Source organism: Halichoerus grypus, chromosome 12, assembly GCF_964656455.1.
Source record: "Halichoerus grypus chromosome 12, mHalGry1.hap1.1, whole genome shotgun sequence".
Taxonomy (NCBI): domain Eukaryota; kingdom Metazoa; phylum Chordata; class Mammalia; order Carnivora; family Phocidae; genus Halichoerus; species Halichoerus grypus.
This window is the reverse complement of record NC_135723.1, coordinates 19,489,917-19,517,505: the sequence shown is the minus strand read 5'-3', so window position 1 is coordinate 19,517,505 and position 27,589 is coordinate 19,489,917. Positions and strand designations below refer to the sequence as shown.

General features: G+C 38.0%; 2 protein-coding genes across 7 annotated transcripts in view; one reads left to right on the top strand and one right to left on the bottom strand.

Moving 5' to 3' along the window:
- Positions 1-706: 706 nt before the first annotated feature.
- SYPL1 (synaptophysin like 1) lies at positions 707-25,614 on the bottom strand. Its single transcript, XM_036067407.2, has 5 exons — positions 25,427-25,614; positions 10,609-10,730; positions 9,158-9,365; positions 3,984-4,172; positions 707-2,152 (listed from the first exon to the last, which is right to left on the bottom strand). The coding sequence occupies exons 1-5, from the start codon at positions 25,493-25,495 to the stop codon at positions 2,018-2,020; spliced, it is 723 nt and encodes a 240-aa protein (XP_035923300.1). The 5' UTR covers positions 25,496-25,614; the 3' UTR covers positions 707-2,017.
- LOC144379724 (uncharacterized) overlaps positions 24,409-27,589 on the top strand; it is a 217,589-nt gene continuing 214,408 nt past the window's right edge. For 2 of the 6 annotated variants that reach the window (XM_078060031.1, XM_078060030.1), the window contains exons 1-2: positions 24,434-25,131; positions 26,357-26,475. In XM_078060031.1, coding sequence (XP_077916157.1) covers positions 24,977-25,131; positions 26,357-26,475 — 274 coding nt within the window. In that variant the 5' untranslated portion in view covers positions 24,434-24,976. Of the gene's footprint in view, positions 25,132-25,357; positions 25,469-26,356; positions 26,476-27,589 lie in introns of those variants that run through there. The other 4 variants (XM_078060032.1, XM_078060033.1, XR_013443083.1 and 1 more) reach the window with 4 other exon arrangements.

Here is a 27,589-nt window from a genome sequence, read left to right as displayed (position 1 = left end):
TTGCTGTAATCTCAATAGCTATTTACTTTCAATGTCATTAACTTTATGTACAACTACCACCAACAGAAAAATAAATGCTAAAACATCCAGGATTCTGAGGAATATAAAGGGAGATCTATCTTGCCTTTCTGCTCAAGACCACCACATTCCCCTCTCCAGCTCTAGAGACTCCAGGCTAAGTCTACCTTAGACTTAGATGCTACCAAAAGTTAGTAATCATAGCCAACATCTAAAAGTACCTACTGCTGAACATGGTTCTAAGGACTTTACATTTACTAACTCAATTCATCCTCAAGAACACTCTTTGAGGTCAGTACTTATTCCTGTTTTTCAGATAAGCAAATTGAGGCACATGGAAGGTAAGTAATTTGCCTAAAGTTAATTGCTAGTATGTGGTGAAGCCAAGATTCAAATTCAGGCAGTTTGGTTCTGGAGAATACACTCTTAATCAAGAACCTTTGCTGCCTAATGGACAGTCAATGAGAAAAGTTTATCAGGAAAACTTAACCTGAAATTTACAAATAAGCATTTTAAAAACAAGATTGAAAGAAAAAAGGATAGAACCAGGGTCTCCAAAGCATTTTTCTGTCTTTTATTTCTTGCCAAACATTTAAAAAATTATTCCTACTTTGGAAATCAATTCCATTTTGCATTGCTCCTGCCTTTAAGATGAAAGTTTCTTTGTAATATAATAATCAGTGCACTCTTTCTTTTAACTTCTTTATTAAGTTTGTTGCATAAAAGATATACATTCTCATATTGACAATTCTTGTCATGAACAAAAGCAACAAAAAAAAAGGCAATAACAAGATGTGCTTCACATATAAACAATCATGTGGTAAGAATAAGAAATCTGGCCCTGTACAACAAAAAGATTAGAAAGCAAAATGTGAATAATCCCTGTATTCAGAATATACCCAAATGTGCGTGCAAAGGCAGTGCACCCATAATACAGCTCACTTAAATTCCTGTTTATGATGCATAATTCCTTAATCATCCATTTGTGAAATAAGAATGAACATTAAGAAACATGAAATCCAAATTGCATTTATTTTCACAATATCAATGCTACACTCAAAATAGCAACTTCATTGAATCTAAATGTTAAATGTCTCCAAAGTAAAAGGCAATCTTAATTTTTTTTAACCCTATGAAAGGGTCTGCAAAAACAGGTCGCTTATTTTATTCCACTTGCAAAGAGACTAGGTCTCAGCCTGCACTTAAGTAGGATGAGCAACAAAGGACAGCAAACAAATACCACTAAGAGTAATGCCCGTACATATCAAAATATCTAGCTGAACCACGTTCTTTCTACTTATACAGCAAGTCTATTAAACAACCAGCATAATGGAAGCTTACACCTCATGCAACAGAATCACTAAATTAACTATACATCTATTAGAAATTTCCAAACCCCAATTCAAAACAGTTTTAGTACACCTATTAAGTACTGTAGGTCACTTAGAAAAACAGAAATAAAACATACAACCAGTCTTTGCAATGAAAAATTTTTCATAACATATAAACAATGTTCAGCTACAAATTCTGAACAAAGTATGTTTTTCTAAATATGATTTATGTAATCAAGGCTTTCTTAAACAAAGACAGGTCTTAGGTATATGATCTATACAAACTTACAGTAGTGTATATTCCAAATAGAGATTTTTCTTCCTATTATGATATGAAAATGTAACTCTTTTCTGAGTGAAGATATATGTTAAGGCTTAAGGTGTAAACACTTTGGAAGGCAAACAACTTAGTAAAGAAATAACCAGTCATTTAAAAAATGTGTATCATCTCATAATAGGCCCCTGAATTTTCAAATTTACATGTGAGAATACATTTACATCTTAAATTTCTAGGAAAGGCACAGGCTTTATATAAAAAAGCAGCAAAATTTTAAACCCACCAATTTATTGAAAAAGCCATTACTTTTATTAGAAACAAATAATGCTTCTCAAGATGTTGGCAACAGGTCATAGTATAGACATATATTTCATACAGTGCACTTCTCCCTTTATATTCCAGAAGGAGGTGGAATACCTCCTTGGCTGTGGGAAGCAGAAGTATTTGATGGACTGTGTAAACTGGTCTCCTTGTACACAAACCATGCATTTCCTCCCCAAAGTATCATATTCAGAAAGCCAAAGATCTAAGAAAGAGAAAAATAAAAATGAAAATCTAGTATCTACTTAAAAATTTATACTCAGTTTTCCTTTAAACATTTAACATTTCTAGGCAGTATACCATTATTTTAGTTAAAATGTAAACTACATATAAAGTAGAATAAAAAGGGAAGACTTTCCATTTCAATGCCAAATGTGTATATATAATGACTTACTCCCAATGAAATAAAGCTAAAATCTCTAAAACTGTAACATATAAAATTATGACTAAAAGAAAGCTTATCTTTGCATGCTCAACATTACCAAGAAGATGGGATTAAATTTGAGAAAAATAAGTAAAACCCTATTATTACTTTGTAATTAGACTTTAGTGCTTTCAGGTGAAGAGGAACAGGAATCATGCTTCCTTCTTGGGGGGCTTTCACTTTTCTCCATCTGAATGGTTATAAACCACCCCGGGTATCTTTTCCTATTTCCCTTCTTTCTCCCCTACTACTTACTATCTCTCCTACTCCAACAGCTGCAGCCAGAAGAGAAAAGGAGTCACAAAAGAACTTTACATCACATCCTACATTAGTCAACATAAAAGAAATTAGTCTTCCCAGTTACAAATCTGACACAATAAAAGTCTCAGAGATGAATAAACTGATGAATAAACTGAAGCTACCCTTTTTTTGTATTTTTTTTCCTCCAAATATAAGAACAACAGTGACTTATATGATGTAACACTAGGGTAAAGAGTTTGAGAGTAGTATCATATTACTGAAGGCCAAATGCTTTATATTTTTTGCATATTTGCATACAGAAACAACATTCCTGAGATTGTCCATCTCAGATCATGGTCAATATAAATGCAAAAAAAGACTTTAAATCACAAAGTTATAACACAAAAATCTGGCCAAATTGCTTTACAAGGCATGCTGACTTCATCCACTGGAAAAATATTTTCTTGAAAAGACAGAAGACTTCCTTAAACATAATATATGCAGTATATTAATAACATACTTAGTAATACATTTATCTGTATTTTGGTAAAACAGGCTAAATATTATTATTATTATTTTTTTAAAGATTTTATTTATTTTATTGAGAGAGAGAGAGCACAAGAGGGGGGAAGCGGGAGAGGGAGAAGCAGACTCCCTCCTGAGCAGGGAGCCCGATGCGGGACTCGATCCCGGGACTCCAGGATCATGACCTGAGCCGAAGGCAGTTGCTTAACCAACTGAGCCACCCAGGCGCCCCAGGCTAAATATTATTTAAAATTTATATATACCAATTTTTTTAGATCACTTAAGAAACCATAAAAGTACTACTTTCATAAACCCAGAGGAAGTCAGATCAGAGAATGGGCTCTAAGTCAGATCTGGTCCACACCTTGGCTTGCCAACTTACTAGGTGTGTTATCTTGAGCAAATTAAAGCACAAGCTACATTTTTTCCCAGCTGTAAAATGAAGATGATAATACTATATCCCACATTCCTCTTTGGGTTACTGGATAAGTTAAACAAGATGAGTGTAATGTAATGCCCTTAGCACAATGCCTGACACGTAGTCTTTATAAATGTTAGTGACTACTATTAGTGCCTTTCGGGTAAAAGTCTTGCCTAGTCCATTTTAATGAAAAGAAAGACTCAATCACGATCTTGTTGAAACCTGTTAACAAGTGATAGTTTTCCTGACAAACTTTTCTTCACTGTTATAAAGGTAAAGACTATCTGGTAGCTAGGGTTCTGATAGCTTAGTAAAAATGAAAACAATATATTCATCCAGAGATTTATTAAAAACTATTGCTTTCTTATATCACTAGTAAGGTTTTTCTAAGTGAAATAAAGTATCTTATAAATACTGCATACGTACCACAGATACATTTAGGGATCCCATACTAGTCACAGAGCCAAAATAACACGCCACGTCTGGATGATTACAAGGCTCGAGCTCCTTGACGATGCCTTGACCGGTAGCTACTTTAATATCTGTAAGAGCTTTAGCCCAGGCTGAAGTGCTCACCAGCCACAGGAAAGCAGCAACAAGAGTAACAACAAAGTCCTAAAGCAAACATAAGTATGAGTTAATAATGAAGAGTTAATTTAAAAATACTACACTTCAAATCCATGATGAAGGAACTGAGATCACACTGAACTCTATGGTACTGAGAAATGGCCTACATGACATACTTCATAAAAAAGGCCATAGTCAGCACTGTACACATCGCTGTTTATCATCACTAGTACACTGCCTGAGCTACAGCAGTGAGCAAGACTCAATCATCTACTTAAGCAGTCTAAGATTTTGACACTAGAAATCAGTTTCACGTAGCCGTCACCACAGCCTTGACTTAAGCCACTCACTCCCAGGATCACAACTCAAACCCTGTTATCACCAATAACTCTATCCCCTCATAATCCCAGTTTCACTCCCCCTACTTGCCAGTATCATCTCTCTTTCCAGCGCACACTCCTTCAGGCACCCCAACTTCAAAAATCCCTTGACCCCATTGAGACCTACAATCTGATTTTACCACTTTTTTACTGTCTCTCAGCCTCACTCATGCTCTCATTTCCCCCTTAATTTTATTCTAAGGTCCTTCGTTACAACCCCTTGCACACACGCAACTCCCTCACCTTCTGCTTTCTCATACTGTTCTGGCAAAACTCTAACTTCAGTTAAATCTAATTCCCCATGACTGGAAGGAATTAAAATAAAAAACTAAAACAAAATATCTAGTTGTCCATGATCTGGATAATGAAATGGTGAAAAGCACGCATCCAGAATGACTTGTTTCTTTTAAAATTCATGACCCTAAAATTTCAAGAATACTCATTATATTAAGGACAAAAAAAATAATAATCTCTCAAGGCATCCTCTCACTAGTAATTTTCTACTACAGTCTTTGCTATTTATTACATTTCCAAGAATAAGACTAAAGTTTTAAATATTCTGGATGGTTTCTCATTGAGTAAGATGAAGAAAGAAAAAAATGTATTCTCTTTACTCAATCTATTCTGCTGGGGAACTAAAATTTTGTTAAGTAGCTGGGCAACTAAAATTTTGTTAACTAGCGTTGGTTACAAAAATCTAACGAAGACTTTTTAAAGAATGCATTTGTATAATATAAAGTATAAGTCCCACGTTGTTTAGTTTTCCTTTAAATTAACCACAAAAGTGGGAATAATGTAAAATTTATATCTTTTAATGTTATGTATTCTTAGCATTCAGGTATGCCCAAAGCTATGAGTTCTTACACATCTGCAGCAAAAATCTCTGCAAGCTCAGAAATGGGTTTTGGAGCTTATTAGAGAAGTGGTTCCCCAACCCCCCCCCTTCAATAAATCTGATTGGTTTTTAATTACTTTTTCCAACCAGCTTTTAGTCATTTATTGAGACTAAACACCAGGAACCACTTATGACATATAGGAACTCTCCTATATATAGCTTGTCCACCAGGTCAAGACGGCAATGAATACATGCCTTGTGATCAGAGAACCAAAAACAATGACTAATTTTACAAAGATGGAGGTATTTGCATTTTGCATTTGAGCTTTCCACTGCTCCTGGTATTCTTTTAAAAAAATGCAGATCAAAGAAAAAAGTACAGAAATATGGCTTCCATGTTTTGCACTGTGGGGGGGTACTCTCCTTTTCACTTCTGCACTCGGTTGCACTTTTACTGCAGGTAGATATTTTCTAAACACTTGCTAGAAACACAATGCCTTTTGGAGAACTGATAAATAGTATAAGGTTATCACATCTTAAACAAGTTCTCTCTGGGCTGAAGTTCATAGCTTTGACCCATATATGTCAAATCCTTGTAATTTCCAGGTTTCTTCCTTCCAACTTCTTCTTTTTTTTTTTTTTAAAGATTTTATTTATTTATTTGACAGAGAGAGACACAGCGAGAGAGGGAACACAAGCAGGGGGAGTGGAAGAGGGAGAAGCAGGCTTCCCGCTGAGCAGGGAGCCCGATGCGAGGCTCGATCCCAGGACCCTGGGATCATGACCTGAGCCGAAGGCAGACGCTTAACGACTGAGCCACCCAGGCGCCCCTCCTTCCAACTTCTTCATTAAAAAACACCCTGATGTTTTTCTGATTATGCTCTTTAAATCTACTTTGCAGCTGGCATGACATTCTTATATTTCAAAAGCAGGGAACTTTTCTGAAAATGATGCACATAGTAACCTTAGGGTGAGGGGACGCGGGGGAAATGAGAGCCTCTGAAGATCATCTCTGTCCCACTCAGGACTCTGTTTTTAGGGTGTGGCCCACCTGCAGTTCTGCAATGCACAACCGTAGCTGCCTCTGGCAGCCCTGCTCCCACCAATGAGTTGGGATAGGATTCATAACAGATTTTTAGGATTTGGGATACTTTATTTTTGTTTGGTTTCAGGTTTTTGGATATTTCTGATTCTCCACATGGCCTAGAACCCTTAAGTTCCTGCTATTTAAAACCAAAAAAATGCTACATTTACTTAAAAAGGGAAGTTGATTTTAAATGCCACAATTGAAATGCTCCTAGAAATACCTTAGTAGAGAATTGAGAACATTGCCAAAAAGGCATGTCCTCATTAACAGAGTACTTTAAAAAAAACAATGTCCTACTTGGCTATATTTTAAATTTGGGTATCTCAAGAAAACTTTTTTATATTTATATGGTTAAATTAAAAGTAGAATTCAAAATTTAATTTAGAAATCTGAATTTTTACAGACAAGAAGCATCCTTTATGTATTATATCAACAACAAAAAAACATTTAAAGGGCTAGTTCTGGATTACCTCTCCATGACCACTAACCGATCGATCACTCCAGACATGGAAAATTTTTTTTGACTTTTGAATGATGCACCTAGATCAGTTTTATAGTTTTAACAGAAAAACCCTCTAAAATATAGATTTAGATGCTGCCTTAGAAAGTGTGATTTTTAATAGTTCACCAAACAAAATATGAAAAAGAAAAGGCTCATTGCTAGAGTTAACTTAAAAGTTTGTTGGGATGGGGCGCCCAGGTGGCTCAGTCGTTAAGCGTCCGCCTTCGGCTCAGGTCATGATCCCAGGGTCCTGGGGTCAAGCCCCGCATCAGGGTCCCTGCTCCGCAGGAAGCCCGCTTCTCCCTCTCCCACTCCCCCTGCTTGTGTTTCTGCTCTCTCTGTCTCTGTCAAATAAATAAATAAATAAATAAATAAATAAATAAATAAATCTATCTTAAAAAAAAAAGTTTGTTGGGAGAATGACAAAATGGCAAGAACTGTCTTCATTTAGTATTTAAATTATAAAGAATTTTAACCAAAGATAGTATCCATATGATTATCATAATTCCTTTTTTTTTTTAAAGTAGGCTCCGTGGGGGGCTTGAACTCCCCTCCAATGCGGGGTTTGAACTCATGACCCTGAGATCAAGACCTGAGCTGAGATCAAGAGTTGGATGCTTAACTGACTGAGCCACCCAGGCGCTCCACAGTTCCTTTTCTTAAGATTTTATTTGAGAGAGAGGGAGAAAGCACCAACGGTGCAGAGGGAGAGGGAGAACACTGAGTGGGGAGCCTGACATGGGGCTCGATCTCAGGACCCTGAGATCATGACCCGAGCTGGAAGCAGAGGCTTAACCGACTGGGCCACCCAGGCACCCCTCTACCGTTGCTTTTTAAGTAAGTCTTGGAAAGTCTACAGAAGTTACAGATTCTTAATATGTAATTTCTGTTGATTAAGCACTGCAAATTAAAATAGTTGATGTCTATCTGTTTGAAAGACATCCAAGAAAATATTTTATGAAAATGTCAGGTTTAAGAATCTCTTCTCAGAAACAAGAAACAAAATAAGTAAGAATTTTAGCAGGTGGTTTTATTCCTTACTTACCATTTGTATTCTTATGATCCAGGCAGCAAAAATTAAAAATAAATAATAAATAAAACCTGTTATCTTAATTAATAATTTCTTCATACCCAACTAGCCTTCCCTTTAAAGTAGCTTCACAAATAATCAGCAGATGACAGTGCTTTCTCAAGACATAATGAGACGGTATCTCAAAAGCACCTCTGTTCTCCCTTCAAGTCAGTAACACTTAATACTGCCTTTGTAGTTATTCTTTTGTTGTGGACATCTAGCTTAAAACCATGGCTTATCTCTGCATTTGCACCAATAATCCAGAGGAGATTCTACTACCTAAATCTCAGATTATTTTTATTTCTAGCTCAGAAGACTTTGAAGCCAAGAAAGATGTTAGGACTTCAAATCCAAATCCTTTGTTGCCATCTCCAAGATTCAAAATTAGTTCATGAACATCACTAGTGAGAATTCTCTAATTCTTATAGAATTATCTGGGTCAGATTTTAAAGTAAAGAACTTAGGAATACAGACCAGGAGTTAGCAAACTTTTCCTGAAATGGGCCAGACAGTAAATATGTTTGGTCTCTCTCACAACTACTTAACTCTGCCACTGTAACACGAAAGCAGTTATAGACCGTACGGAAATGTTTGGGTATGGCTGTGTTCTAAAACAAAAGACCAAAAAACCAAAACTTTATTAAAAAACAAAAACAAAACACAATGAATCAGATTTGGCTTGTGGGCCATAGTTTGCTGATTTCCGATACTATTAAGCTCAATAAAACATTGCAAGAGGCATAAAGGGGGTCTTTGAGAAAAGAGAAAAAAGGTAAGAAGTAAGAACACCATCATGAGACTACTAGTATGGTCAGCAATTCCTGAAATTAAAGGCATTAATTTCTACTTAATTTCTCTACTTGCAATCTAATATGCTCTATACGTTTGAGATCTTTCCAGGTTAAAGTAAGACTTAGAAACAAACAGACCTCTGTATTCCCTGGAGTATAGAGGAAGTGTTGCAAACTGGCTCAAAGAATTAGGTTCAATGTGACAACCAGAGAAAGCTCAACCTCATGGTAAACATAGATCAAAATATGTTTACCTGGTTTATGCCAAGAATTTTCATTTCCAGTGTAAGAAAATCTATATTTAACTCCAAATATAACATACACTTATACAAATGATTTTTGTACAAAAATAAAGTGTTTACTTACAATCATGGGAAGTTTTTGACTGTCCCGATACAGGCTTGTATAACCAACATAGAGCAGAAGAGCAGCAATGCAGTACAGGAAGACAAAGATTGCAAACGTAACATAGAATTGTGCAGAAGAAGAGTAATCTCCGATAAGGACATAACTTTTCCAATTTACATCACACACGTTTACATCTGGATGTGCCTGAAATGATGCTTCATTCAACCTATTAAAAAAAGGCTCAAATAAATTTGTGAATTACTTGGACTCTCCCAATAGAGATAGAAATACGTAAGTAGAATACTGAAATGACATTTCAAAAAACACTCCCAAAATATATTACATTTTCCTTTGGGGGAAAAAAAGGGGAACATTCAAATATTTAAATTAAAAATTTCCTAAGAAATGTACATAAATTATGCCTTGTAATTGGTTTACGATAGACTGAATATAGATTGCATTCAACACTTTAACATCCACATACCATCTCCCTGCAAGAAGAATTTAGCAGAATAAGCGCTGATACAAAACAGTCTGCGATCTGAGACATGATGTTCCATTCTAGGAGGCAGAGTATGTGTCACTAGCACCAGGAGAGCCAATCATGATTCACATTTTAGCCCTAGATTAATTAGCTGCTAACTTTAGACTGTTTTTAAATTTCCTTACCTATAAATTGCAAAAGCCCTTATCACTAAATGTGCCATAAGAGTTCCTCATATAGGAACTTTATAAGAGAAGGGCTGGGAAATGGAGAGGCAATGATTCATAACCAGGCTCTTGCTATCTGACATATTTTTAGTGTAAGGGTTTATTTATCATCAAAACAACCTTTAAAGGTAAGATTTCTGAATCAATGGATAGAAATTTTGAGTCCTAGAGAAGTCAGGTAAGTAGTACATGGAAGAAGATTTACACCATGGCTTAAACACAGGACATATTCAATAAACTTCAATAAACACTGAAGTTAAACAGAAAAATTCACAAAACATTCATTTTAGTCTAAGAAAATAAACACAAACTCCTCGCTCTAAATACATGTCTTAAAACGATATAAAGAAGGCTATTATTTAGTAATTGCAAATACACGAGAAAATTTGAATTTTCTGAAGCTGTGATTGCTTCCACATCACGGCTTCACACGCTAAGGTGATAGAGCAGTCTCTGTTTTGTTTTTAAATTTTCAATTCACTGTGGGATGACAGAATACAAATGTCAAGGCAAGGTCATATAAAAGTTTCTAAATGCTTAGTCTCGTTTTCTGTACTTAATTCATCACAGGCCAGGAACACAGTTTGCAGACAGACACTGGTCCATGTGCCACAGTCTGAGGAGCAATGATCACCACTTACAAATGAGCATGTGTGCAATTTAAAATTTTCTACCCCCCCAAATTGCTGGAAATCTTCAAGAGTCAATATGAAAGTAAAACATTTTTAACCATAAAAACAAACAAATAAATATCTTACCTGAATGGATAACCAAAAGCAGCTGTTATCGTTTTATTTTCAGGAACTTTAGGACAACTCACTTGAAATTCTGTTTTGCCGTTAAAACCTCCACAGGTGGCAAAAGCAAAGATAGAAGCAATCTATAAAAAGTAAGACCAAAAAAGGAGGAAGAAGCATTACTGTACCCAAAACATGGGTCATTAAAGCTTAAGTACATTATTAAAAACTGGCTCACTAACATTCTAGAAATTCTTAATTACAAATTAAACGCAGATGGTGAAAAACACTTAAAAAATTCATTTCCAACTGTCAACAAATGATTTTCTTTTCCCCGAGTATAATACAGAAGCTAGTATACCAGCCCATATAATAGTGTACCTACTAAATATTAGTAAGAAATTCAGATGAAGTATTATTTATTAGTATCAAAATCAAAGGGGTGATTTGGAGGTATTTTTAATGGTAACTGTTAAGCCAAGAGACTTGCGAAGAGGTAGCAAATGCAGATGCTATTTCATGAGCTTGTATGACCTCATTTTTGAGTATTTCAATATTTCCAGGTCCAAAAAGTACTTGGAAATTTATTTTCCTGATCATGCATATACTTAAAAGAACACAATGTTCTCTTAAATGCTATATATAACAGGAAAAAACCGGAAGCATCCTACATGTTGATATGGAATCAAATAAACTGTAATTCACTCATAGGATGGAACATTGTGCAGTCATTAAAATGCTGGTGAATATTTAATGATACTGAAAACATTCATTACATACAAAGTTTGTTTATGGGGTGCCTGGCTGGCTCAGTTGGTAGAGCATGCAACTCTTGATCTCAGGGTTGTGAGTTTGAGCCCCACTTTGCGGATAGAGTTTAATTTTTAAAAAGTTTGTTTACACATGCACTGTGCCATGTGTCTACGCCTATGCATATGATGCACACTACAAAAATACATCAAAATTTTAACAGTGGTCACCTCTGAACAGAAAATAAAGATAATTCCTTTTTCTATTTGTATCTTCTAAATTTTCTACAAAACAAAACAAAAAATCCCACATATGGTGTAGTGGCCAAAAGCTCAATCCTTCAGCAAATTCTGATGGCTCTATTTAAAAAAAACATATTTGGAATCTGATCACCGCCATCACAACATCCTGATCCAAACCACCATTATTACCTCTTGCCTGAATTATACTCTAACAGCCTTATAGATAATCTTGCTTCTGTCCTTATCCCTCCTTCAGTCTACTGTCAATATATCAACCAGGGTGATCTTTTAGAAATAAAAGGCAGAAAACTTTATATCCTCTGCTCAAAATTCTCCAACGGCTTCTGAGTTCTCTCTGAATAAAAATCAAAGTTCATATAACAGTCTACAAAATCCTTTCTTCCCTTAATAATTCTGATCACACACTGCTACTTTTCCCCTTGTCAAATCTCTTTACATAAAATGGTCTCTTTGCTATTCCTTAAAGGGGTAAACTTCTACAGAGCCCTTGCACTGGCTACTCTCTCTGCCTGGAATACATGATTCACTTCCTACTTCACAGCTCCCTGTTCCAACAGGACTTTATCAGAGAGGCCTTTCCAATCACACTATATTAAATAATAATGCTCCAACCCCACAGTACTTACTCCCTTTATTCATGCTGCTCTATTTTTCTACCACTGTAATTACCACTGCCTATTAATACTCAAGTATCTGTCCGTTTTTCACTAGAATATAAACTCAAAGGCAGGGACTTTGTTTTGCTCAAGGTCACATTCATCTAGCAAATAGGTAAAATTCAGTGAAGGTCTGATATCAAAGCCTGAACTGTTAAACACTGATATAATGCCTCTCACAGATTATTAATACAGGGCCTTGAATCACGCCATAACCAGGATCATAACTATCAAGAGATTTTTTTTTTTTTTTTCTGTAAAGAAGAGTTATACAAAAAAGGAATCTGGTTACAGATATGAAGAGTCTGAGGCAATGTCCAGCACACAGTTTGGAATCTTCAGTTAAGAGTTCACAGGTAAAGACAGAAGAATGGATACTCTCTACACATAAATATTCATGAATAAGGAATGAAAACAGAAGGCCAGAGAAAATTGGGCATATACCCATTTAGGATTAGAAAAAAGAAACAGGATACACAAATTTACAGGATACAGGATTACCACTGCCTATTAGTATTCAAATATCTGTCCGTTTTTCACTAGAATATAAACTCAAAGGCAGGGACTTTGTTTTGCTCAAGGTCACATTCATCTAGCAAATAGGTAAAATTCAGTGAAGGTCTGATATCAAAGCCTGAACTGTTAAACACTGATATAATGCCTCTCACAGATTATTAATACAGGGCCTTGAATCACGCCATAACCAGGATCATAACTATCAAGAGATTTTTTTTTTTTTTCTGTAAAGAAGAGTTATACAAAAAAGGAATCTGGTTACAGATATGAAGAGTCTGAGGCAATGTCCAGCACACAGTTTGGAATCTTCAATTAAGAGTTCACAGGTAAAGACAGAAGAATGGATACTCTCTACACATAAATATTCATGAATAAGGAATGAAAACAGAAGGCCAGAGAAAATTGGGCATATACCCATTAGGATTAGAAAAAAGAAACAGGATACACAATAAGGAAGCCAGAAGGAGACCTGTGTGTAACTAGATAAATTCTATCTAACAAAGCTTGTATTGCAGATCACCAAGGAAAGGAGTGTGGTGGTTTTAAAGATATGTCCCCAAACTCTGATACTCCTCCCTGCAAGAGGCAAAGATTAATCTTCCTCCCTATAAGTGTGGACGGCTCCTAGTAAATTGAATATGGTTGAAAGAATGGGACATCCTTTCCGAGACTAGGTGATAAAGAGACTACAATTTCTGTCTTCCCTTCTCTCTTGAATCACTGGCTCTGGGGGAAGCCAGCTGCCATATTGGGAGGATACTTAGGCAACTTATAGAGAGACTTGTGATGAGGAACCACTGACTCTCAGCAACCATGTGAGTGAGCCTCGAAGTGTAACATCTGAGCCTTGCCAAAGGCCATGGGAATAAGCTGGGTGTTAGAGATGACTCAATCGCAGCCAACAGCTTGAGTGCAAACAGGGAGACTCTGGGCTGAAACCCCTCAGGCTAAGCCGCTCCCAGATTCCTGACCTACACTAAAATAATAAACGTGTGCTGTCTTAAGTGCTTCTTAAGTGCTAAGGTTGGGGTACTTTATTATGTAGCAATAGATAACTAATACAAAGAAGGACTTCAATAAACGGTCCAGGGGCGCCTGGGTGGCTCAGTCGGTTAAGTGTCTTCGGCTCAGGTCATGATCCCAGAGTCCTGGGATCAAGCCCCACGCCGGGCTCCCTCCTGAGTGGGGAGCCTGCTTCTCCCTCTCCCCTCTGCTTCTGCTCTCTCTCTCAAATAAATATAATTAAATCTTAAAAAAAAAAAAAAAAAAAAAGGTCCAGATGGGCTGAAGACAAATGCAAAATCGAGTCTTTTAAAAATTTTTAAGATATATAATATAAATATAAAAGAAAATTTGTGACCACAGAGAAAGGAAAAATTTCTTAAGATTAAAAATAAGAACATATACTAACCATAAAAGATTGTTAAATTCAACTATAGAAAAATCAAAAGTCAGTTTTTGAATGTAAAACAAGCTACAGACTAGGTGAAAGTATTTGCAATAATGTCACAAAGGATTAGTTTCTACTAGTATATAGATCTAAGAGCAATTCTTACCCACGTGTACTACAGAACATGCACAAGAATGTTCATAGTGACATGGTTTATAATATTAAAATACTGAAAACATAGGAGCAACAGGAAAATGGATAAAACATAATAGTATACACTTACAATGGGAAGTTTAATAGCAATAAAGATATAGGAACTACAGTTGCCCACGTCAATATGGATGAAACCTAAAAACCTAACGCTGAGTGGGAAAAAAAAGTTGCCTAAGTCTTCATACAGTATGATGCCATTCTTTTAAAAGCTTTGGTTACTTATCTACACCACTCCTGCCACTATTTTTGTTCAGGCCCTCACCATTTTTCACGGTGACTAACCCAATAGACTCTTCCTCTCATTTCTAATCTCTTCTGTAGCATAGGCTCATGTGGCTCTCAAGCACTTTAAAAATGGCTTGTTTTAGGGCACGTGGGTAGCTCAGTCCTTTAAGCATCCGACTCTTGATTTTGGCTCAGGTCATGATCTCAGGGTCCTGAGACCGAGCCTTGTGTAGGGTTCTGTGCTCAGCGGGAAATCTGCTTGGGATTCTCTCCCTCCCCCTCTGCAAACTGCACACCCCTCCCATGCTCCCTCTCTCTCTCTAAAATAAAATAAATAAATCTTTTTAAAAATAAAAATGGCTTGCCTGATTTAAGATAGCTGTAAGTACAAATCAGACAATGCATTATAAAGACTTAGTATTCAAAATGTAAAATATCTCATCGATAATTGTTTATATTGACTACCTGTTGCAACAATATTTGGATTTATAAATAAAATATATTAAAATTAATTTCACCTGTTTCTTTTCACTTTTTTAGTGTGGCTGGAACACTTAAAATTATTATGGGGCTTGCATTGTAGTTTGCATTCTGTTTCTATTGGACAGATGCTTTAGAGTGATGTCACACTGATCTGAAATGAAGATCTGGTCACGGTACTCCCCTGTTTAAAGAGATTTCCTCAATGACTTTCCAGAACTAAATTTAAGAAAAAAACAAAGCCCAAACTTCTTCATTTGGCCAAACAGGCATGGCTGAGGTACCCTCAACCTTATCCTTCTAGATTTATATGCACTCTATTCCCCGCCCGGTGCTGTATGACTCTGTCACACGGTACTACTACTTACTACTGCCCCTGAAACACATCATGTATTTATGTCTCCAGTGTATCTGTTTCTTCTGCCAGGAACTGTCCCACCCCCAAACTGTTCTCTGACAAGCTCACCTTAAAGGCCCTTACCAGTTTCTTATGGTAGAACGATTCTGTCTCCTGGGCTGCCATAGACTTGGGTTCATTAACTCATTACTATAGGCATTTCTCTTGTGTCTTGATTTAAAAACAAACAAACAAAAACAAAAAAACCCAAAACAAAAATAAAAACTAATTTCTAACTAAATACAAAAATTAAATAAATGGCATACTGTACTTACTGCTCTTAAGCCTAATGCCTTTCCCTGTCCCTTGGCAGACTGCCATGTCTTTGTTACTTGGTCTTACTCAAGATTTTCAGTGCCTACCTAGCAGAAGGTCTGGCACATAGCAAATGCTCATTAAATAACTGTTTAATTAAAGAAAAAAACCAATTTCCAATAATCTACAAATAAAATCATATTTCAAGTCTTACATAACCATCATTTCACAGCTATCTTTTTGTTATAATGATAAATAAATGTCATCTTTGCAATTCTGGTCTTTATCTCATTGGAAAAAGGGACAAGACACACACTTTTTACTACATGAATTATAAAACAACCTGAGGGTAAAGTATCCGACTATCTCACTTCTCCCTATTTTCTACTACTATTTTGATTTAAATTCGAAATTATATATTGGCAGCCCATGGTGAAACCTGGCCTGCAGATAATATTTGTGTGATCTTCCCAGAATCCATAAAAAATATGAATTTGTTGTTGGTATTTTAATACCAGCATACCACACATAAAAATTTGATTTCCTGCTTTTCCTTACTGTGGGGAAACTGAAAATATGGCAGCATCAGACCCATATTCCCATAAAGCAACAACCATGTGGAACTGAGTGACAGATGACATGTAAGACGGGGCATGTGCTTTTTCCAGACTGTTGCCACTCTACTGTCTCAACAATCCTCAGGATGCATGTTAGTTACCAGGAATCAATGAGCTTATTCTATTGTTTTTCTTCCAAACAGCTTGTTTCACTCACTTACTTTATGAGGGTGGTTCCTATGTGCACTTCAGTTTGTATTCCTCGTCTAAACAAGGAGTACTGGCATGCTCATTTCTATTGCCTTGCCACTTATGAAATTCATTTTCCCATTCCTCTCTATTCGGTGAAGAATGGCTAAAACTGCTAACATGAAGTTCTATCTGTAGAGTAACTAGTAAGAATCTAAGGACAGGATGACAGCAAGCTTCTCTTCAGGTCAAAAGGTTCCATATTTCATTATGACAGACTCAAGGTGCCAAAAAACAGTGTCACTTAACTCTCTACCCACCAGACCAATACTAGATACATGGAAGATCCCTCAGGAATTTTGAGGTTTGTAACTTTGGAGTTAACATTTCAGTTTGGTTCTCTAGAACACTACTCTCCAAAATAAACTGCAGTAGTCAGTTAATTGGTATATGAGAAGAAAATACCTGAACTTCTATTTGTATTTACTTTTAGACTTAAACAAGGAATTAAAGCCTTACTGCAATTAATATATCACTGCAACCCATGCTGGGTCTGTCGGTCCGAGTCACATGCCAGTACAGCACGCTGGGTATCCTGAAGGTAAGAGGAGTCCCATGACACGCAAGGACAGTGGTACCTTCACCGATTCTTTCCCTTTTAGTGTTCATGTATTACAATGTGAGTGTGCCTGGCTGAGTTTATGGAATACGTTACCTAGTTTTAACCAAACTAACCTTCGCAAAACAGACCAAAGGCTTAAACATGTCTTCAAAGAAACTATAAACTAATAATACAAAAATTCACATCCAAAAGAGAAAATAGAAGCCCTATATGAGCTATATTCATTAGCCACATTCCAAGGAAAAACAGATTCTACTTAATCAGATCACAAGAAGATGGCATATTTATCTATATATCGGATGAATGTTTGAAATAAGGATTTAAAAATATGAATGAAATTTACCCCAGGCATAAAATATGCCTTAAGATACTGACATAGTGGGGTGCCTGGGTGGCTCAGTCAGTTAAATGTCCAACTCTTGATCTCAGCTCAGGTCTTGATCTTAGCTCAGGTCTTGATCTCAGGGTCATGAGTTCAAGCCCTTAGCCCACTTAAAAAAAAAAAAAAAGATAGTGACATAGTAAAAATATCCATCTAAGTTATGGATGCATATTGGGGCTCTATGCATAAAATTTTACAGATAAGGATTCATAATAAAAAAAAGTTTGGAGACCCCTGGTATTTTCAATGAGTTATTTAGCCTGTAGCCAGAGTCCCAGTCCTCGATCCTATTTCTAGACCCTGCTCAGCTCACTGATGCTTCTGCTGGGAACACTGGTACTCTTCTATATATGGGTGTTTTTTACAAGTTTCTGACTATTTGGTTTCATCATTAATCTGATGTCATTTACTTAAATTTCTTTCTGTCCGAGGTTTAGTCTAGAAACTGATATAACCGAAATCTTCAGAAATAGACCTAAAAGAAAAAAAAATAGACCTAAAAGTACATTGTATATGAGTGTTTATATGCAAAATCAAATGTATGCTTTCTACTAAAGCTGAAAATGAACTATCACAACATGTTTGCCTTTACAGTCAGTAAGATTAGATGCCTAGAACCAAAGCACTGATTTTTATGAGTTAAAGTCCTTGTGCATTTACTAAAGACATTCATTTTTATTTTTAAAATTTTTAAAAAGATTTTTATTTGACAGAGAGAGCGCACACACAAGCAAGGAGTGGCAGGGTGAGGGAGAAGCAGGCTCCCCGCTGAGCAGAGAGCCTAACGAGGGGCTCCTAACCCTAACCCTCACCCAGAACCTGGGATCATGACCCGAGCCAAAGGCAGACACTTAACCGACTGAGCCATCCAGGCGCCCCAAAAGATGTTCATTTTTAAAAATGTTTTGTTATCGATGCTATTTCAGTTTATTCCCACTATGCACCAAGCAGTGAAGTTCGGTACAAAGTGCTTCAGTTTCATTCTTCTATGATCTCCCTCTGCTTGTAAAGTACAATCACAGAAAGTTCTAAACAGCCTGCTAGTACGGTTCCATAACCCTTAAGAATTTGGATCATGAAAAGTAAACTTGAGTTCCTGCGGGAGGAAAGAGTAGTTTTTTTTTTGCCAACTCTTAACTATTACATGTTGATACCTAAAAAAATACCTTTTTTTAAATTATATTTTTAAGTAATCTCTATGCCCAACGTGGGGCTCGAAATCACGACCCTGAGATCAAGAGTTGCATGCTCTACCTACTGAGCGAGGCAGGTGACCCTGTTGAGAGCACCTTTATGTCACCTTCATCCTTAAATAATTCTTAAGCTATTGAATATGGAACTAGAAATCTCTGAGGAACTTAAATATATTTATTTCAAAATCATTTCAGGTTGTCCTACTTTTATGTTTTTCAGAGTAAATCCGTATCTTGATTGTTGATCTGGCGGGTTGTCCTGAAGTGTATTTGTGTCACTGATTTTGACCTTTTAAGTGAAAATTAGTTTTCTTCATGTGTTGTACGATATTTGATGTAGGCTCAAATTGAGGTTCCCCCCCCTTTTTCTACCCCTGTCTAGTAGTTTTACAGTCATTTCTACATGGCTGCAAATACCACATCTTACGATGGGACCCCCAAACTACCAACATATGAGAATATTGAAGTGTTCACAAATTCAGACCTCGAGCTAGCAGGTAGATTGATTCAGGTCTTAGAAGGCTGTATCTCGCTCTTTCCACTTGTTTAAGTACTTGGCTCTATATAAGTCATAAATCCAGACAATAGGTTGAAGCTTTTTCCCATATATATTTCCCAGATCATGAACAGTCCTTCTTCCACCCATATTTTGTTTCATTTCTGTTCCCCAATGATGTTTACTGTATTAATACAGCAATTCTCAATGTGTGGTCTGTGGTGCTTTGGGAGTACCCAAGACTCTTTCAGAAAGTCCATGAGGTCAAAAATATTTTCATATTACTACGACATTATCTGCCTTTTACACTGTGTTGACATTTGCACTGACTTGAGCAAAAGCATTTGTGGGTGGAACTGTTGGGTTTTAGTAAGAATAAGCAATAGCATCAGAGTTATTTCATTGTCATGCACTTGCAGTAAAAAAAAGCCAGTTTTAGTTAAGAATGTCTTTGATGAAGCAGCAAAAATTATGATTTTTATTAAATCCTGACCCTTGAGTCTTCTTAATATTCTGTATGATAAAATAGGATGTGCAGATACTTTAACCGCACACAATGGTTGTCTCCAGGGAAAGCATTTAAAGTACTGTGTTATATGCTGAACTAATTGTTTCCATGAAACACCATTTTTACTTGAAAGAATAACAGACAAAAAATAGTTATTCAGACGTGGATATCTGGCAGATATTTTTCTCAAAAACAAATGAAGTGAGCCTTTTACTTCAAGGAAAACTGGTAGCATTTGTTGCACTGGTGCAATTGAAGTTTTTAAGTGAATTATTATTGTGTTTTAAAATAAATAAATGTTCCCTTAAAAGCCTCTGCTTAAATTTACCCTGATGTGGTAAATGTCAAGAGATACAACCCACATAAACAGAAGCTTTCTGAGATCCTCAATATTTAAGAGCATAAAGGGGTTCTGAGACCAAAGTGTTTGAGAACCATTGTATTAGACACTGCTCTGTGATCTTAATTTTCCCTTTTATATTTTATCAGAGATTGCTATTTGTATGTGTGGGGTGAGTGTGTATGAGTGCGTGTGTGTTCTCAAAGCCCTTACAACATATATATCTTGTCTATGAAAATTATATCTGATCTACCCTGTAAGAGTGCTCATGGTAAATAATCCAGAATCAGGTAGAAGAAACAGAGAGCAAAGGCATAGGGGTAAGTCTGTAAGTCTATTAGCAAGCTTTAAGTAGAGAGAGTCCTAGTAGGCATAAAATGCTATTTGAAATCCTTTCCATTATTGGGGGGGGGGAAGGAAGTGTACCCAAATGGCAGGGCTAAGAGAAAGGTAAGTTTCCTAAAGAGCAGTCTCCTCCAGACTGATAGCCTAAAAATGTAAAAATTAAGCAAATGGATGAAACATCTGTCTATATATGTGCTGTCCCTCCCACTGTGTAATACAAACAATTTGTATTTTCTAGGGTGTTCCTCTGTGCTATTTTTGAACCACAAAATTAGGATAAAACATAGCCCCTATTTGCAAAAATTTTATGTTACTTGGGATGACTAAATTTTAAGTATTTTATATAAACTATTTTGTATATTTGGAAGTTTGTTGTTTTAACAAATTGATACATGCAATACTCAAAGAACTATAGATTTTCTTATTTACTGTTTTTCACGCTAATTTTCTTGGATAATAATTTGCCCCAAAGTAATGTTTTTAAGTGTCTTTTGAATTCGCTTGTTAATTGTAAGTATAAAATCAGAAAAAAATATTAAAACTTTATTAAAGAATCAAGAACAGCCTACTTGTTTTTAATTCCTAAGATCTTATTATAAACATGCACCTAACAAGGAAAAAAAAATCACTTCAGGTACCTTAGGCTTTTGTTTTTTAAGCCTTTGGTAATCTTTTTATTAACTTATTAAAAGACCAATTAGAAACACAAAAGTAGTTATCAAAATGACTAAGAACAGAGTGTTAAGAGTCCTGGATGTAGTTATCATAATCATGGACACTGGGTAAATTACTTCATTTCTCTAACATGGAGATAACAACCCTCATTAAGTTGTCAAAGGATTAAATAAGAAAATACAAGTAAAGCCCTGGCACATATATGCCCACTCAATAAATAAGTTAACACCAAGGATACATTTGACCAGTACAGATAAAAATATTCAAAGATGGTCTATAATTCTAAAATTCAACTTAGTGTGTAATTTCTTCTATGCTCCCCAAACAGTATCTCTTCCACAATTCTGTGTGTGTGCAATGAGGAAAGCATATACTTAGATTCATTATGGGCTAAATATTTGTTCAGCATCCACCCTGCGCAAGATAGCAACAAGAAAGTCCAAAACACAGTGTTTAATATTTTAAAAAGATAAATCATTTCAATGAAAAACTTTTACCTAAATATTAGGGATATTTGACTAAAAGTAAGAACCAAGTTAAAATTTACCAGAGAAATATTAAATACTTTAAAAAGTTGCTTTGATAAAATTAATCTTTGACTTTTACTCCTATGTTCTACTTCTACACATGGGGCATTTATTCTTACCTAAATTTTATATTTTCACCTTGATAGGCTTCTAAAGGCCTATCAGATAGGTGAAAAGCATACAACATATCATTTCTAAAGTTTAAAATATGTGATAGGGAATTGAGTAATCTTGAAGGACCAGGAGGTATGTATGTTAGTCATATGGGGCTCAATTCTATCCACTACCTGGGACTAGTCTTACAAACACAGCATCTCAGTCCCGAAGAACTATTCAAGTACATTATAGTCATTCACATAATTAAATATTAACTCAGTCATTCCAATAGCCCTACAAAGTATTGCTATTCCCATATAAGTGCAACAAAAATTCAACCTTTACTGAGTACTTACTACACAAAGAGAACTAAGACAATGTCACTGCCAGGCACTGTAACTAGGTGCTAGGGGTAGTTTTAAAAAAAAAAAAAGAAGAGAAGGAATACAACATGTACAACATGGTGGCTGCAGTTTAGAGGCAAAGTGCAAATGCTTCTGCTCTGGCGATCATATTTTTATTCTGTCAATAAATGTTTACTGGGCATCTAATCCCTTGAAAGTTACATATCATCAGGTTATATCTTAGTCTAACATATTCTAGAACCTTGCTAGAGATAAGCTGATTGAGAATTATTTTTTTAGTTATATAGATGTATAAATAGTAAACAGCCATTATCTAGATTTTAGATTTGTTTGTAAACTTATTTATTGGCTGTTTTTAGAAGTAACCCGCCACACCTCAATCAATGCATTATGAAACTTGAACAATTCCTTCAAAACAGATTTAAAAATTCCTCCGATGGGCCCTTCTCCTCTAGAAACTTGTTTTATCATTCATGCCCTCTGCCTCTGTTTTTAACCTCCAACAATTCTATTCACAAGTCTCTTCTCTCAAGCCCACAAACACAGTCTTTCCCATCTTTCAGATGGGTTACCACCAAATCCCTCCCACTTTCGAAGTCAAAGAGTGGTTTACTCTCACTGTCTTCACTTTCTTACCATACATCCATTGGCCTACTACCATCTGGTTTCTGAATTTATGGACATTGCTCTTAGGAAGCCACCAACAGCCTCTGGATTACCAAAACCAAGGTGTGCATTTTAGTCCTTATTTTACTTAACCTCTCTCTTGCACCTCTTGATATTGTTGAATAGTTCTCTTTTCTTTAAATTCTATAGTGATGCCAGATGTTATTTTTCTCCATCTTCTTAACCATTTCTTCTCTCCCTTGCTGGCAGATATCTGCTGAATCTCCAGACCATTCTTGCGTTTTTATTAAACTCTATACCCATATAGCTAACTGCCTAAAGGATACTTCCTTTTTATGACCTAGAGACCACAAACTCAATACATCCAAAACCGTACTGAGCTTCAACCAAAAATCTGCTTCTTCTCCTTAGTGATATATCTTGGACAGAGGTACCACTACCAACCTGTCAGAAATATGGCAGTCATCTTAGAGTCCTCCCTCTTTTCCAACTTCCAAATACTTTCTAATTTTTATACCTCTCTTCTCTATTCCCACTGCAATTAACTTGACATCCTCATAATTTCTCAAGCAACAGATCTCTCTTCCTTCAATTATGACCTTTCTAATCCATCCTCTACACTACTGACAAAATGAAAATTTCTAAGAAGAAAATCTAATTATATTATTCACTTATTTAAAACCCTTAAATGAGTCCTCACTCCAAATGGTAGGAATTCTGGGCTTAAGTAGAAACTATCCTATAAAAAACTCCAAATACTGTACCTACACATATGCATTTTCCTAAAGAAAGGACCTAGGTTATCCAAGGTTAACCCCACAGGATTAAGATTGGCTCATAGGATAAACTCCTAACTCTTCTGCAAGCCCTATGAAACCTTTCAGAATCATCTCAAATCTACACCCTCCTTCTCAGTGTAAGTTTTAAGCCAACCCCGACTACTTCAAGTTCTCAAACAGGGCTATGCTGCTTCAACTTCTCACACCACTGAACCTAATTTCCCTTTGCCTGGAAAGCCACTCCCACATCCTCCCTAAGTGAATAAGTACTCATCCTTCAAGTGTTCTCTCATCTATGAAATCCTCCCTAGTTCCTGCAAGCAACTATTTCTCCTCTCTTTCACCTACTACACTTTGCCTATACTTTTATTAAAGTATTTATCAGGCTCTCTTGTGTAATGGTATGTTGTTCAAACTGAAAGTAGTATTTCTTTAAAAAGCTTAAACAGGATTTGTTCAAAATATATCAGACCTATGATCACTAATAAACTTACCACTAATGTTTTAAAATATTAAGGAAAAAAGTTATGCCTGTTTTGTTAAAAAAAAAGACTGACAATGTAAGCACATAAACAACTGCCTCATTTACTAAGTGAAAACTTCAATTATAAATGTAATTCTAACCCTCAATAAGACTTTTTCTTAACCTTTACATTTGAAAACCCTAATTAAACATGATTTTCCTACTGCAATTTCACATTTTTATATACTCAAGTATTTTTCTTTATATCTGAAAATGTTTGCAGAACCCTAAGTGTGTGTGTGTGTGTGTGTAAAATATAATTAACATATATTTATGTGTCTTTAAAGTAGACATTTGTGTGAAATCAGTACTATTTCAGTTTTCAGAAGACAAGCAAAACTTTGGGGGCAAGGCAGGAACCTTTTTGAAAATCAGCTTGAGTACACATTAGGGAATCTGAGTTTCCGTGTTACGTTAAGAAAACATCCTCAGTAGGTTATTTAACACAGGCAATCGGAAGTTCTTACTCTTCGCCACTTGATCACTAAAATATAGGGTTAAAGAGTCACGGATGTAAATGTTGCTGGCTATAAAAGCAACTTGCCTGCACAGTGGACAGATGCCAGCTGCCTATTAATCCGGGCCTGAAAATCAGCACCGAACATGGACTCGGCCACGGAATCTGAAGCAAATGTGCAGTGCCTGATGTATTCGCCAACGCCTCCAAGTGACTGATCACTGCCAAGGTCGAATTAATAAGTCTCCTTTGATGTTAATGGTTGAGAGTGTTCCCAGGAAAGGACTAAAAGCTGACTGCAGGATGCTGTTTAGAAATACCTAAACAAACTTGCTGGCGATAGTCCTAGCCTGTGTTTGAGCGCACAGGACTGACTAGACGCGTTTTGTAAAAGACCTTCTCCCCCCACCTCCGTCCGCTTGCCTGACCCACAGTTTATTTTTATCCGTTTTTAACTTGGAGCCATCTCAACAGCAAACTAAGAACTGACTGCTCGTCAGCTCACTTGGAGAAGGCACAACCAGCTTTCGACGGAGCGCGGCCTGCAGCCGGCACCGGGCAGAATGCACCGGCTGGCCCTTCCCACAGGACAAGCAGAGGCGCGACTCCGGCCCCCCAGGTTTCGGTTAGACCGCAACAGGAAGTTTTCTCTTCCCTTGCGGGAAGCCGTGCAACCAAAGAGAAATTTGAACTCCCTCTCCGACGGGAGCACCCAGAGGTGAGCTTCGTGTGGGAGGGCGGCCGAGGGACTCGTGATTCGACGCGGACCGCGGCGTCCCCGCCCCGCGCAGGCCCAGCCCGCGGCCTCCCGTCCCCTCCCCGCTGTCCCGACCCTCCCGACCCTCCCGTGGCGGCGACGGCCTCGGAGCCCGCGCGGGCCTGGCCGCCCCTGCTCTCGCTCCCGCTCCCGGGGCCCCTGGCCTCCCCGCCGAGGGCGCCGGCCGGGTCGGAGCCGGCGCGGGCGCGGTCACGGCGGCGCGATTCCAGGCCTCGCTGGCGCGGGCTGCACTCACCCACTCGAGGACCTTGATGAAGCCGAGCGGCTCCTTGAGCGGGTTAATGTTGAGCTGGAAGGAGGACATCCTCTGAGGGAAGGAGGGAGAGAGAGTCAGGACAGCGGGGTGGAGAAGGAGGGGGACCGACGAGACCGAGCAGCAGGGCCGCGAGGAAGGCCGGGCGGGGCGGGCTCTGGGAGGTGGGCCCGGGCGGCCACGGGGCGGGGAGGGGCGGGCCGGGGCGGGCCGGGGCGGGCCGGGGCGGCGGCGGTTGAGCCGCTCGCCGAGGCGCTGAGGCGGGGACGGAAAAGGGGGCGGTGGCGGGAGGCGAGGGGTGGGCTGGGGCTGGGAAGGGGAGGCGCCTCCCCAGGCCGCACCTGGCCGAGCCGGCTGATCCGCTGGCGAACCCAGTAGATGTTGGACGCCATGCTGTGTGCGCCGCACCCCCTTCCCCGATGTCCAGCCCCCCGGCGCTCCGTCTCCTCCCGCGCATGTGCGCGCCCACCCCCGCACCTGCGCAGCACGGTTCGCGCGCATAGCCCTCGCTCGGAGCTAGTCCCGCGCTCGCTGTCCCCGGCCGCAGCTTTCTTCTAGCCGCTTCCGTTCGCAGTTCCCAATCTGTAGACGGACTTAGAAAATATTGTTACAGATGAAGCCACGTTTCAACGCTGGTGTTAGGGGTCTTTTACTAAAATGGTGGAAAGTTGTTGCAGAACAGCTCGGGAGATCACACATTCTTACAGAGATTGAGTTTACTGCGAAAATTATCACTGGAGTCAGGGTTGAAGGATGTATATCGAATAGAAAAAGGCTTGGCCGGACAGCCTCCTGACTCACCTACCCACCTCCTACCCCATCGGGCATGTCCTCAACTTGGGGGGGGGGGGGGGACTCTAGGTGTCTTTCTACAGAAGGCTAATTCCTGCTCCCTCTTCGGATTCCGTTTAGGTGTCGCTTACCTCTTAGCACCCAGTTATCGGAGTCCCTAAGTTGTGACCTCCTTAGCGGCTTCCCCAATATCTTGGAAGTTCTTGGAGAGCTGGAATGGTGGCCTGTTGCCCTGTATGGTAAGATGGTTAACACCGTATAATACTTAGTAAATAAGGAAGAAATCAACTTAGCACAATAGGATCCCAGTACCCACTTTCAAGCACTTACCTATGAATTAGGTTCCTTGCCATTGAAGTTATTCTATGAGGGTTTGACAACTGTTATTGGACATCTTTCTAAGTGCGCCTGAGACCACTGTAAGTGGTAGTCCAAGTCTTCGCTGCTTCTTTTGTTGTTTTTCTTTTCTATTCCGTTTCTGCACCTTTTCTTCTGGCACTCAGTTATCAGAGCTCCAAGGTAGTGATCTCCTAACTGGCTTTCTTGCTGCTCTACTCTTTGTATTCTCTTTAGTCCATTTTTCTAAACTTTTATTGCCGTTTTTTTGAGGCCTGGGAGTGGGTTGTGGATAGTAGTGCTATTTTGGCTTGGGTTTCATAGTCATTAAGATTCAGTGTTAGATTGGACTGTTAGTTTCTGAATGAGCTATACACTGCTAGAGCAGAACGCTGTTCACTTTGCAATTTTATTTATTAACTTTAAAAATCTAAAATATACTGTAATTTAGTAACCCAGTTTTGGCATTTAGTTTTTCATTTTTTTGAAGGTCTAAGAATTTAGAATTGGCCAGACCCTTTCTCAGCTTCTGAGAAGCTTGATTTTGTTTCCTCTTTTGTGCCCCTCCTTGCTTTCTCTCCTGCTTCATGTTCACACCCAACAGTGGAAGAAGGCACGGTTGTTTCTCTCCAGAAAACCTTTAGTGCTAGAGTTTGCACCTTGAACTTTAAGAAATTCTCGTCCTTGGCTATGTGCCACTAGTTTTGAAGAGATGCAGACCACTTAAGTTGAGCAGAAGAGCAATATCTGGTCACTTGTGAGGACTAATTCACAGGATCTGACTGGGCCACACAAAGCAGGAGTGAACTACTACAGTTACTTCGAGTTATGTAGAGGTTAGCACTGCTATCGCTGGTCATCTCAGTGCAGAGGAACTCCCACTTTCCTGAGAAGGAGCTGGTAGTGGCTGGCAGAGCAAGTGAGATCTGATTAGGCAACCAGATAGTTGTAAATTTTTTTGACCCTGGAAAACAAGAGTTTTTAAACAATAGCATCTTCATTGAAGGCACAACTGTT